The following is a 13752-nucleotide window of genomic DNA, read 5'->3' as shown; positions in this document are numbered from 1 at the left end:
TGACGAACAGGGTGGACCAATTAAATGAACGTAAAGCAAGGTACTCTTTATTGTTGTTCAGTATTTTTGTGTTTTTACTTTTGACTATAAATTCTTGATGAAATACATATAAATCAACGTTATTTCGCTCAATACTTTGTACTATATTTTTGAAAAAAACGCATGGAAAAATATAAGAAAATTCTGTATCTGAGGAAATATATACCAATGACCAACGTTAAAAAATGTATTAAGGTTTCTAATGGTACAGCCAAACTTCCAAACGTAATGTGTGTATATATATCATAGAGTTTGATAAATAAAATGTATGTCATTATAACTGGTATCGAATTTCTTTACTAAAAACATCTACGTTTGTAGAAACATTTGATTTATAGAAGGATAATTAAACTCCAATTTCAATACTTTATTAACAAAAATAGCTGATAGAAAGTAAAGTTAGAGAATAACCAAGGTCCAAGGGAAATTCAAATCGGAAAGTACTTTCAAATTATCAAAAAACAAAAACCTCAAACCCATCAAACGAATGGAAAACAACTGTTATATTCCTTATGTCAAAAATGGTGGATTAAACATGGTTTTATAGCTAGCTAAAACTCTCGTTTGTATGAAAGTCTCATAAAATACGTTTAATAATTAAAATAATGAGTGAACAAAATAAACACCAACTGAAACGGTCATCTTGATCAGAACCTGAGTTAAAAGTCTGGACAATATAAAGAAAATCGTGTTTTGTATTTTAGCTAGTTTTGATACTTATCCAAAGCAGTATTAACGAAATACTTTACAGCCCTCCGCTATGTTCTAAAGGAAATATTTCTCACTGGAAATGTCAAATATATACCCAAATATATCATACTAAATAACAGTAGTTTACCGGTATTCAAAAGTCATACAACGATTGAGAGAGAAAACAAATCCGGGTAACACACCACATCTAAGGGAAACACATCAAATGAAAGACGAAAATAAAGAAACAACAGGGACACTGAAGTGCAACTAAAACCAACAACAACTTGCATGATAAACAGCTACGCCATTAACGCATGATACGCCAATCGCGTTTTTAAAGATAAAACTTCTATAACTAATCAATGTCATATCTGAAATTTATATAAAAAAAACAATAAAGGGAGCTAATTATCTTAATAGATATAAATCAGTCACCAAAGAGTAATAAAAACTCTTCTGAGCACTTAAAGGGTATTGTCTGAAAACTCGAAAATAACCCCTGTTTATGAATGAAATTCTATTACTTGAAAATGTAAAATATAAAAGCTATACTAATCGCAAGCTCATGTTAATAGATAGAAACAGTTTACCAAAGTAACATGAAACTGGTCAAAGCATTTTTGAGTTATTGTCTGAAACTGGAATATTACCTTTTTTCTAAGAAATAAAACCAAAAAATTCGAAAAAAACGAGAGGGAGATCACATCAAAATTAATAAATTATTCACCCAAGTTGCACGAAAACTGCCCAATGCATTTTTAAGCTATTTTCCGAAAACTAGAAAACAAACTTTTTTTAAAGAATAAAAACCCTAAAATTTATTTTAAAAAAAGTGTATGTAAACACATCAATAGATATAAACAGCTCACCAAAGATTCATGCAAATTAGTTAAAGCGTTCTCAAGTTATTGTCCGACATGTCAGGATGGGCGTTCAAACGCAAAATGTTTTTTTTTCAGTGTGAAAAAATATTTCGCACTGGAAATGTGAGAACTATTTTGGGGGAAATATTCCTCACTTGAAACGATGGATGGAATGTATCATACCAAAAATAAGGAAATGTAATTTGTCCCTTTTGTGTTTCTTCCATACATAATTGACAAGGGAAACTTCTAATTTAGATTCTGCAGAGGTTATGCCTAAGCAAATAATAGACTATATTATGTTCTTACTTTGAACGAAAAAAAAGTCTTTTCTACCTGTGTTACATGTACAATCAAATAATGCTAATCAAATAATTAATGTACATCAAACGCACCATACTACGATACAGTTCATGTTAAACTGACAATGTTCCTGTCAGTTAAAGATTCGGTCCCAGAACTTAAAACTATTCAATTATTTATCGTTAGATTTAACAAACATAGATAAATAAAATGAGAAAATAATAAAACAAGTATGTGAGGGTTGCGCGGAACCCAGTGTATCGCCTACTTTTGTTGTTAATCGCTGGCTGAAAAAATATGAGAAGAAAAAATAAATATTCCTCTCGATACTATATTTTGATTGAAAGAAGCTTCTGTCCAAGTTTGGTAAAAATCCAGGATAGATTATCAATCTAATTTTTTTTTAAACTTGACCATCAGACTGTATGTACATGTAATGTTAACTAAAAGAAAAAGTTCATTTATAAGAAAAATACAGATAAACAGGTAAAAAAATAACAAAATTTGCTTCTAGATACTAGTTTTGAATCATAGACAAGCTTCTGTCAATGTTAATGTATTGTGTCCCAGCAGAAAATCTAAGTGAATTTATAAGTAAAATACACAGAAAATGAAATTTTTTTTGTACAAAATTTACTTCTGGATAAACAAGCTTCAGTCCAAGTTTGGTACAAATCCAGGATAGTTTAAGAAAGTTATTAAGGTAGATTCATGTTATACCGCCACCTTGGATTATACAATCACAGTACAAAATCGGTCTATAGTTATTTGCCTATATCTGCAAATTTGGAGACAGGTGTGCATTTCAATGGTAAGACTGTTTTTGTTCTATATAAAAGTAAACTTGGTAATTAACTGGATTATACCAAATATTTCAACAAATTTCATTTTTTTTTTTTAAATCTTTTTTTTCAAATGAGCTTATAGCAGAAAAACAAGTTCGGTGACGGCAGGTTTATTTTCATTTTCTTAAAATACATTATCAAACCTATCTTCTCACCATTTATTTCAAAATTCTATCTCATAGAATTTTTTTATGCACACTCATGTGCTTTTTCATGAACAAACTAACCAAATGTTGGCAATTTTCAACGACTCATAGGTTAAAAATTGCACGGAGACCCATACTTTTTAATAAATTTTTTAAAAGAGCATAGTTCTGGCAAATTATAAGAAAATTCTGTCTCAAAAAATATATACTAATGATCTACCTTAAAATTTCAAAAAACTTAAGCCAAAGAGTGAATATTAGTGGACGAGTGGCTCAGACGATAACGTCGACGATGCCAACGACAGAATGTAGGATCGCTATGTCTCGCTTCTTCGACTTAAGTCGAAGGCTCGACGAAAAGCAATGATAGAGGTTGTTAAATTTGGAATGTATATTTTTGTGCTTCTCTTTTACATATTGTTTGTTTTTATATTAGTTAAGATTATAAAATAATGTTGACTGCAGTATCCTTTTTTTTTTTTTTTACATTTTTACCTTTTCGACTGTTTGTTTTGTCCACACATCGTTCTCAATATATTGGAATATGATGCAAAACATGACAGGTTTATCTAGCTATAAAACCAGGTTCAACCCATCATTTTTTACATAAGAAAACACCTGTACCAAGTCAGGAATTTGACAGTTTTTATCCATTCGTTTGATGTGCTTGAGATTTTGCCATTTGATTACGGACTTTCTGTTTTGAATTTTCTTCAGAGCTCAGTTTTTTTTTGTGATTTTATTTTTTATTCATAATACATATATATTTTCCTAAAAATGTGATATCTTTATAAGGGTAAAAGTTTTCAACTAAATTGAGGAAATATATATATACCTGGATATGTATACGAGGGACGAAAGATACCAGAGGGACAGTCAAACCCATAAATCGAAAATAAACTGACAACGCCATGGAAAATATGAAAAAGACAAACAGACAAACAATATTACACATGACACAACATAGAAAACTAAAGAACAAGCAACATGAACACCAGAAAAAACTAGGGGTGATCTCAGGTGCTCCGGAAGGGTAAGCAGATCCTGCTCCACATGTGGCACCCGTCGTTTTGCTCATGTTAAAATAAATCCAGTAAATAGTAAATACGGAAGGTCACATTCATGAAAGGAAGAAGATTGTGGTTACGACGTAAGAAACATATCCGATATCATTTGTGAAATGGTTATTCTGTAACGGACAACCAACTCGTGTTGTCCGTAAAGATAACGAAGTGATGATTCCAACTTCACCATTTGGAACTCTTCGTTGAATAGCTTCCTTGTGAGCAACACCCCTCTATCAAGAAAATCATGATACGAAATGCAAGCACGAGAATATCGTATCAAGTTGTGACAACTGGGAGATAATATGACCCGTATGCAGGTGCTACTTGAAATGGAAAGTTCACAATTGAAAAGTTGAAATCATCTGTTTTGTCCTAAAAGATTTGTGTTCAACCAACCCTCATTGCCAATTTCTAGATGTAAGTTAGATATGAGGCCAACTTAACTGTATCTGTAATATTATTTATCTCTAGTTCGATGTAGTAGATACGTTCAACATAGTCACTAACTTTTGTATTATTTAGTGAAAGAACATCTTCTTTATGGCGGAAGTAGAGTTAAAGGATATTGCTTACTTCTTATCTTTCTTCCTAAGAAGTTCCTGTATGAAGTCAGCCTCGTAAAATAAAGATACAAGTCGGCAAAAAGAGGGACACAATTGGTTCCCATTGAAATGCCGACTGTCTGTTGAAAATTATGTCCTTCGAACATAACAAATATGTTGTCAATTAAAAATTAAGCATCTTGATAATGTCACTTTTAGAGAATTTTTAGTTTGAATCAGAGTCATCCTTTAAAGTATGATGTATTCCTCCCTATGACACGATACTTGTATCTTCCTTGGCCATACTTTTTTATGATACAAAGAAATAGCAACTCTTTCAATTTTTCTTTTTGTTTGGAATGTGAATACTTGTGTAAAGTGTAGAAAAATCAAATGGTTTAATACGATTGCAAGATGAAAGTGTTATATTATATGTACTCTAAATGATCTTTGAAATTTTTTTAGTATCCACATCTGATTCACACCACCTCTAGAGTAGGCAGTTTCACAATAACTTTGAAGTCCGTCTTTGATTGCTGATAAAATAGATGTTTATAACTTAGAAAGAGGCTACCTTTATATGTAGGGGTTTATTTATTCCACTAAATTTGACATCAATATAACAGGAATTGTATTTCACTAGAAAAACAGAAAAGTAAGCTCTAAATTCACACTGAAATTCTTAATGCCATTTCAGGTCAACACCAAAATGCTCACTACTAAACTCATGATAAAACCTCAGAGATAGAAATTTCACCAAAAGACAGCCAGTGGTATTGACCAATAAAATAGTTTTATAAATAAAAACACTTGGATATAATAATTACATCTTTATCAAAGAAAAAGTAATCATAAATAACAGCAGATGATGTAAATATAGTGTGCATAGATATCTTAATAAAACAAAATCATACAAAACATTATTGTTGATAATTCATGTTGATGCATAATAATAACTTTCTTAACTTCAAATATGTAATGTATTATCTAGCATTTTAAAATTTTCTTTTTCATTTTGCAATGATCTGAATATGTTTTATTTAGAGAGAAGTCAACAGACATTATCACCTTTACGTGTCTCTATAATTGCAAAGAAAAATTTGGAGAAATACCTAATAAATTTTGACCCAAAAAAAATATAGTTAACAGGTCAGGGAAGTATGAATCTTCTAACAGTTGAATAACAAGAAGTGCCAAAACCAAATGTTTTGGAATCTGGATACAAAAAATCTTACAACAGAAATATCCAATATGTTGACCTTGCAAATTTTCAATGCATCAAAACCAAAAATCAACTATTTCATAGTTGTAGATTTTATAAGCAGTCATAAATTTAATACTATATTTCTATCATATATATCAGGCATAAAATTATTTTTCTAAATCCAAGACAAAAATGAATGAATATAAAAAATACCAGTATTTCATAACTAATAATTTTCATTCAAACCTTACAAATATATCTGTTCTTAAAATACTCTATCAATTTAAATGCAACAGAACTTCATCACAGAATTTAAAAAAATATGTTCTTCAATAATCATTATTCGCTGTCAAAAAAAAACCAATTGAAATATATATTCTTGAACATATAATTTTAAGAAGATGCTACTGAAGAAAAATATAATTACTCATTGAAGAATCTTTTTTTCATTTCAATTCTTTCTTTATAATTCATTTGCAATATAAGTTGCACGAAGCTAGACACGTTTTCAAATGTGATCACTAAGGGTTGTTTCAAAATTTGTAGCGGTGGGCAGATGAGAAACACTCAAATGAATTAATTGTGGTGGTTGCATTTCCTTCGGATTTTGAGAGAATTATAAGTAAAATGAATTTATCATATTGTACTCTACAAAAGTGCCTACCAAGCCCTTATCCATCAAATTCTTGAACAGATCTAACTGAATTCAATGAATTTATTGGGTTTTTTTTTATTATGTGACCTTTGAAATTTATCTTCATTTAAATATACAGGTATGTAAATATATCAAAACATGAAATACATGATGTAAATGTTTTAAATAACAGGATAAAAATGCATATAACTATATGTAATACTAATGTCTACGACCTACAACCGTTTTATTTACATCAAAATCTCTTGAAACTAAATAGAAATACATCTGAAATGTTGAGTTATTTCTTATTTACATAGTTCCTTTTTTAATCTTACAATCCGACTATTTTAATGCGTACTTGCATAAAATACTTTGTTTTTGGTTGATCAAGTTTAAATACTTTATTAGTAATTCTAAGAGATCTAAATATAGAAACATTTTTTTCTGTTTTCTTGTTTTTTCAATCAAATAATTCAATTGAAAAGTTGTATTTATATATACTCTTTCAATAAATAGTAAACAAAGATTTTTTGACTTAATGATCATTACATAGCAAACAAACAAAAAACTTTGAAGTGAGTAAATTGATAAAACAAAAATAAACTGATATTTGCTATAAAAAATCCCTTTTCTTAACAGAAATATATTTATTTGTATTTAACAACAATAATGAACCCAGCAGTGCATTTAATTATTCATGATATATTTTCAATTCTTTATACATTCTTGTTATAATTTTGCTGCATAACATATAAATATTAAAAACTAAACATTTTTATTATTCTAAATCTATTTAATTCTGTAAACAGAATTTCATTTACCAACATAAAACTAAGAAATGCCACTGTAATAATATCACTAAATAAGTAGAAAATCTTTAATAAATAACTCATAATAATAATAATATATAAATATCAAAATTTTATACAATATGTGATAATTTTCCAGAAAATCCTATACAAATAACACAGAAATTCAGAATTTATATTCAAAGATAAAATTATGAGATCAGACTAATTTCTGAACAACCTTATTGAATGGGCTCAAGCTAAGCTTATATATAAATTACAACTTGTGTAAGACATCTCAAAAGGCACATGTGTATAAACTTATGATTCATAATAATAGAAGTCATGTATAAGTAGGAGAAATTGTGAGATATCATCTATTTCTGCATTTGCCAATCCCTGAATTCAAGCTCAGTATTTTTATCTTTTTTTATAATTTTTTTCTCATATAAACATGTTTTATCACAACGATTGAATATTCAACTTAAATCAATGCATATATTGAAAATGCTGCATGCAAATTACACTATGAAATCACATATGCAAGTTTTTAGTTTTTCAACACAGATTTCGTTGAATTTTTCTCAACAGTTTCTGAATTTAAATTAAATAATAATCATTATTACAAATATGAAGCACGCTTTATATTCAGTATTTGAATACTGCAAAAGTTGTTGTAGATGAAATATGAAATCTAATAGTCTAACTCAGGCAGAAAAAAGCTTCTATGGTACTTCATCTTGAGAAGATCCACAGGTACCCCATGGGCAATCCGTGTTTAAATAAATAAAGCTTTATCTTAAATCCCCTGTGATTCTACAATGTTTACAGCATACAGCTAGTACCATTTGTGACACAAGTTAAGCTCTATTATATATGGCACATTGCAAAGGCTTTTTTGCTGAAACTTTTGTTTGTTCATACTGGCATCACATCTTCATTCTATTGCTCCTGAAAAAGAAAACTAAATTGTATATGCTGAAATGTCTTTTCTGCTTTTTTGTATAATGATTGATTTTTACTTTAATTCCACCTTATGTAGTAATGCTGTACTTTGATTGGATTACAGAAATGGTATTTTTCACAATTTTTTCTATATATATATATAGACTTTTATTCTCTCTGCTGGTGTATTTGTTGTAAGGGAATTCCATATGCAGGGGTATTTGTTGAAGGCTGTACAGCTGCCAATAATTGCTCACATCCATTTCATTTGCAGTTTGGTGGCTAGTTTTCTCATTGGTAATCATACATCATCTCATCATTATTATGTTTATACATGTACTTGACATATATATATAACTATAGTATATGTTTACCTTTTCAAAGATCATCTTCAAACTCTATATGTACAAATACCAATGCTTGTGGCATTTTGTCTCCATTCTTGCTGAATAAAGGAATATGACGATAACCTATAAACAAAAACAGAAATAATACTTTTATTATGTGCATTTAAAAAATTCAAATCTTTTCTGAAATAAATTGGACTCAAAATATTTGAAAAAGATTAATAGCAGGTTTTGCTCATTATTGACGGGCATATCATTTAAAGAATTTTTTTTGTTATAAACCTTCCTACAAACAGTTTCAACACTATCATAGAATGCATGGCAGTCATTTATGATTCTGTGTCAAAAGGAAGGAACCCAATATCCTTTCTTTTTTTAATAACTTACAGCTGATTGCATTGAGTGTGTAGGTAAAGGTAATATCTTTGACAAGCTTGCTTGCTAGTTGAACCGTAAAGTCATTATTAGGTAAGGTATACTACACCTTTATGAAGTAGCCTAGTCCTACAGACAGATAGATTGGTTATCTGTTAGACTAGTCTTCTGTTACAGGAGGGTATAAAAGGGTAGTTTACCTTACATAATAATGATTATTCACGGTTCAGCTAGCAAGCAACCTAGTCAAAGATATTACCTTTACCTACACACTCAATGCAATGGGCTTTAAAATGTTTATGAATGTCTACTAACCTTCTTGCATAGATAAAACTGGTACAACATTGTAACCAATAAAATCATCTAAATATCTATCATGATCATAGATGACTAATCGTACAAGTGCCAGCTCTGGCACAGATATTTTGAATCGGACAACTTCATCCCAACGTGGCTTGAATCCTACAAGAAAAGAAATAGGAAAATTAAAAAAAAAATGCTTTGTTTTTGATGTATTCCAAGCATTTTGCAAAATATGATTTTTTATCCATATTTCACAGGTTTATACCAAGTATCTCTCTACTACCTGAACAAAATTATTAGTCTGCATACATTTTTATTTTCTTGTACACTTGCTTTTAAAACTAAACACAGCATACACATTGATAAACAGTACAGATGGAAAATTGTCAACATGAGAATGTTATTTCACTGAGGGCACAGCCTGAAGTGAAATAACTTTAAAGGGTTGACAATTTTGGATATTCATCCAATCTAAGGGGCCACAATTGGTTTATTATACCGAACTAACAGTGGAAGGGCATTCACCCTTACTTGACTCAGTAAAAACACTAGAAAATGTTCAAAAATAAATGTCATTTGTGTCTTAGAATACTCGTATGTACAACAAAGGTAGATTCTGTTTGTAAAATATTGATGGCCCTGAAAAGGACCGTTATTAGAGACATCATCGGCACAAGAAGCACAAAGCCTTATTTCCTCTTCTCTCAATCAATAGGCTTCCTGTAACTTGAACGTTGCCATTTTGTTTGTTCACATCTGTGACCTCATTTTCATGGGTACAAATAAAAAAACTTAACAGTTATTTGCCAGTGAATAATCCTGGTGTAAATATTTTAAAGGGTTATTCGTCCTTCCTTGCAATTAAATGAAAATTATCTGAAATATTCCAGGTCAGGTGATAATGTGTTACCCAACAGAATTGTTTGTTATATGTAAGGTATAATAATCTGTTGCATACCATTATTGTTTTTGACACTTGTCTTCACTGACTGTTGGTCTGACTTCACTCCATGTATTTCTATCTTTACAAAAGGATCGATTATCTCCCCTTTCTTTGAGTTGTTTGGCTTTGGGATTTGATAAGCACTTATTATCTGCAATAAAATACATATATTTATGAGTTTAAGGAGTTTGATTCTCATGTTTTTACTCTTTTCTTAGCATCCTCACTGGCTTTACCCTATTTCTGACAACATCTCTGTCTTTACCCTATTTCTAGCAACTTCTCTGGTTTATTCCTATTTCTAGCAACCAATCTGCATTTTTCTTGGCATATGTATTGAAAATTTCAATCTGCATTACTTATAACTAGCAATTTATTTTTTTTAAATTATAGCGGTCAAAGTGTTTAAAAAAATCGTTGATTTTTGTTCTGATGTTTTGATTCAATGAGAAATGAAAACAAATTTTATTTTTATTTTACCTTGTTAAGAATTTGACATATAAAAGATTATTGTTAATGGCATAAATATTGAAGCAACCATAAGAATTGTACATGAATGGTGTACTGTAAAATGTATTAATCCATATGTTTAATCTTGAGTTGGAAGAGTTCCATGCTCTCTTCAAATTCAAGGACATTTGAAATAACAAGCTGACTTACTTTCACTATTAGTTTCCTTCTCTTTGGATTTTTAATCTTCTCTGTTACAATACCAAACTTATCACCTGAAATAAAACAGCACAAAATGATCTAGATTTTAATACAGGTAATTGGATGTGAGGGAAGCCATAAAGCTTCATCTCTCATATTCATGAATGTAAAGATGTATTTAAAAGTGATCAACAAGGGATTTACTGTAGACAAACTTATTTTATGTCTTTCTCTATCTTGTTTGTTTACAAAATATGGTTCTTCAACAACATGTGTCCAATTTGAGTTATGTAATAATAGTTTTAAATATTTGGATCCTATGAAATATGCTGCATTAATATTGTATCTTCCCAGAAGACAATCTAATTTATAAAGCTTGTGTCTAACCTATTTTGCAAACAAAATATGTCAAAACTAAATTTATTTCATTTATTTTATTTAAAAGCTTTCTAGTTGTCTTTTGTATCAGTACAGCATTAAACATATGTGTTTTAGGGTTTCTCCTGTAGAAAAATCGTGTTCATTGATTTTTGTTTTTTGGGCTGAAAGTTTTGAAATCATATGCATTGATTTTTTTTTGGGTTAACATATTTTTTAACATCAAGAATATTGGTGAGATTTGCAGTTACATCAATTACGGATAAAAAAAAATGCCAATAAAACATTTCAATAAGGTACTTCCTAATTTTAGGCCTTAAAACAAGATTCTATCAACTTGTACAATAAAGCAGCTTACTATAACAACTGTTACTTTTTAAATTACTTACTTGACAAAAGGAACTGTGGCTTCAGTATGTATCCACAGCCTCCATTATCCATAAATTTCCCATGATTCAATTGTAATGGTTCACCTCCAGTCTGGAAATTCAGGGCAACTAAAAAAAAAAAAAAAAAATTGAATTAATATATAAATATAGTTCCGGTTTAATATTGCATGTTGTATACATCTTTACTTTTTGATACAATATTTTTGCAAACTTTCTTGTTCCTCAGTCTTAGAATTCAATAATGTGTTTTCAAAATTATTTGTTCATTGTGTGTTAATGTGTTTTAACTACGTTTTTTTATTGAGTTAAGTAATTCCAATTAATAAGTTTATAGTGTGTCTTTCTATGTTGTGATGTTATACATGTACTATTGTTTCAGAAAAAGGAGAAGGTTTGGTACCATTAAAACATTAAATTTAATCCCCCTGAAATTGTTTGCATCTGTCCTTAGTCAGAAATCTGATATACAGTGGTTGTCATCTGTTTGTGTGGTTTTTAAGTGTTTCTCGTTTCTCATATTTTCGTCGCTGGGCTTCTAAAATGTTGTATATGACTTTTTTGGCTAAAAAAATATTTTGATACCAATGATCTGGGCGGGAGGAAATCTTTGGTATTACAAAATAGCATACAGTTAGACCAATCAAAATGTGTGAAATAAATTAGACCTATTACAAAATTGCCAATGTCAGTGTTTGTAAAGTTTGCTTCCAAAATGTTGTATGAAAACTTGATAATCGTTGTATAGTGACTTTGGGAATAAACTAATTGTACTTTTCTTTATTTCTGTGAAAATGATTTAAGTTCTCGGATAATCCAGAAATGTAAAAGTTTTTCTTTCACTGCTATTTGCAAAAATGTTTAAGTTCACATACAACATTTTGGAAGCATGCATTTTGACAAAATTTTCAAAGCCTGTTTGTGAGATATTTTTTTCTTGCAAAATTTGTAATTTACAACATTTTAGAAGCCCAGCAACGATTTGTATAGATTAGACTGTTGTTTTTCTCCTTTGAATGGTTTACACTAGTAATTGTTTAATAGGGCCCTTTATAGCTTGCTATTCGGTGTGAGCCTAGGCTCCGTGTTGAAGACCGTACCTTGACCTTGTTTACTTTTATAATGTGACTTGGATGGAGAGTTGTCTCATTGGCACTCATATCACATATTTCTATATCTATTTGTGTACTGTTGTTTTTTTGTTTTTTTAGGTGGTTTTTTTTGTTATGGCTTTATCAGTTTGATTTGAAGGATGAGTGTGATTTAGGAGATAACTGTAATGTATTTTAAGCTCCGACGGCATCAATTGGGGATTTGATGGTCGCAAATTAAGTTTACTGGTGACACGTTAGCGGAGACAGTAAACGGGTATTTGCGACCATCAAATCCCCAATTGATGCCATCAGAGCTTAAAATACAATACTGTTATCTCCATTCTAATGAAACTAACAGAAAACATTGTTAAAACATGTATTTAAAATCTGTTATATGCCATCTGCGCTTGCGCATACGTCCGATAGCATCAATTGTGAATTGATGCCATGTAAATAAGTGACGTTATCCAATCAAAATGAATGTTACAAACGTTGTTGCATTAGAATTTCCATTAGGTATCTTTTGGCTCTCCTTTTCAATTCTGCAATCAATTTTCAGATGATGAGATTTAAAAAGATTAAAGACTATTTTCTCATCATGAAATTGCAATCTTGTATCACAATTTTGAAATGCCTGAGTATGTTTTGAATAAATTTTTTTTTTTATAAATTTTGATATATTGTTTGACCTATAGAGGTTTACTTTTACAAAACGTGACTTGGATGGAGAGCTGTCTCATTGGCACTCATACCACATCTTCTTATCTCTACCTAACAACAATATTCTGGTAAATTTTTGCATAATTTGGCTTTGAGTATCTTTAAAGCATTAGTCAATTTAGATTGGACAGTTTAATCTGTACTATGTTCCTTATTTAAGATTTAAGGCCTAGAACAATGAATTAAAAAGAAGACTGAAATATTCCATAAGATAAATGTGTTAAATTTCCTGATGTTTGTTACTTTTTCTATAGCGTATTAAACCTACCAACTTGGCATCCGACATTCCACATGGGTGTAGGATTATAATTGCTGGAGTCGGTTCTGGACCCAGCTGGGTAAGTACGGACAAACAGTTTCTGTGAAAGTTTGTTCAGTCCCTCTGGGTCATGGTCTATTATCTTCAGCACTTTGTTTTCTCCAATAGATGCAAACATACCATCTGAGAAAAAAAAATTAAAATTAAAAATTAGACTTATATTT

At 30.0% G+C, this 13752-nt stretch overlaps 1 protein-coding gene across 9 annotated transcripts in view; it reads right to left on the bottom strand.

Moving 5' to 3' along the window:
- Positions 1–6423: 6423 nt before the first annotated feature.
- LOC139482394 (1-phosphatidylinositol 4,5-bisphosphate phosphodiesterase delta-1-like) overlaps positions 6424–13752 on the bottom strand; it is a 113681-nt gene continuing 106352 nt past the window's right edge. For all 9 annotated transcript variants that reach the window (XM_071266287.1, XM_071266283.1, XM_071266291.1 and 6 more), the window contains 7 exons: positions 13538–13711; positions 11459–11566; positions 10701–10765; positions 10056–10191; positions 9110–9256; positions 8447–8542; positions 6424–8078 (listed from right to left, as the gene is read on the bottom strand). In XM_071266287.1, the coding sequence (XP_071122388.1) occupies positions 8451–8542; positions 9110–9256; positions 10056–10191; positions 10701–10765; positions 11459–11566; positions 13538–13711 (722 nt within the window). In that variant the 3' untranslated portion in view covers positions 6424–8078; positions 8447–8450. The remainder of the gene's footprint in view (positions 8079–8446; positions 8543–9109; positions 9257–10055; positions 10192–10700; positions 10766–11458; positions 11567–13537; positions 13712–13752) is intronic.

This window comes from Mytilus edulis, chromosome 7, assembly GCF_963676685.1.
Source record: "Mytilus edulis chromosome 7, xbMytEdul2.2, whole genome shotgun sequence".
In the NCBI taxonomy this organism is placed as follows: domain Eukaryota; kingdom Metazoa; phylum Mollusca; class Bivalvia; order Mytilida; family Mytilidae; genus Mytilus; species Mytilus edulis.
Note: the sequence above shows the minus strand (reverse complement) of the source record. Positions and strands in the feature narration are given on the sequence as shown.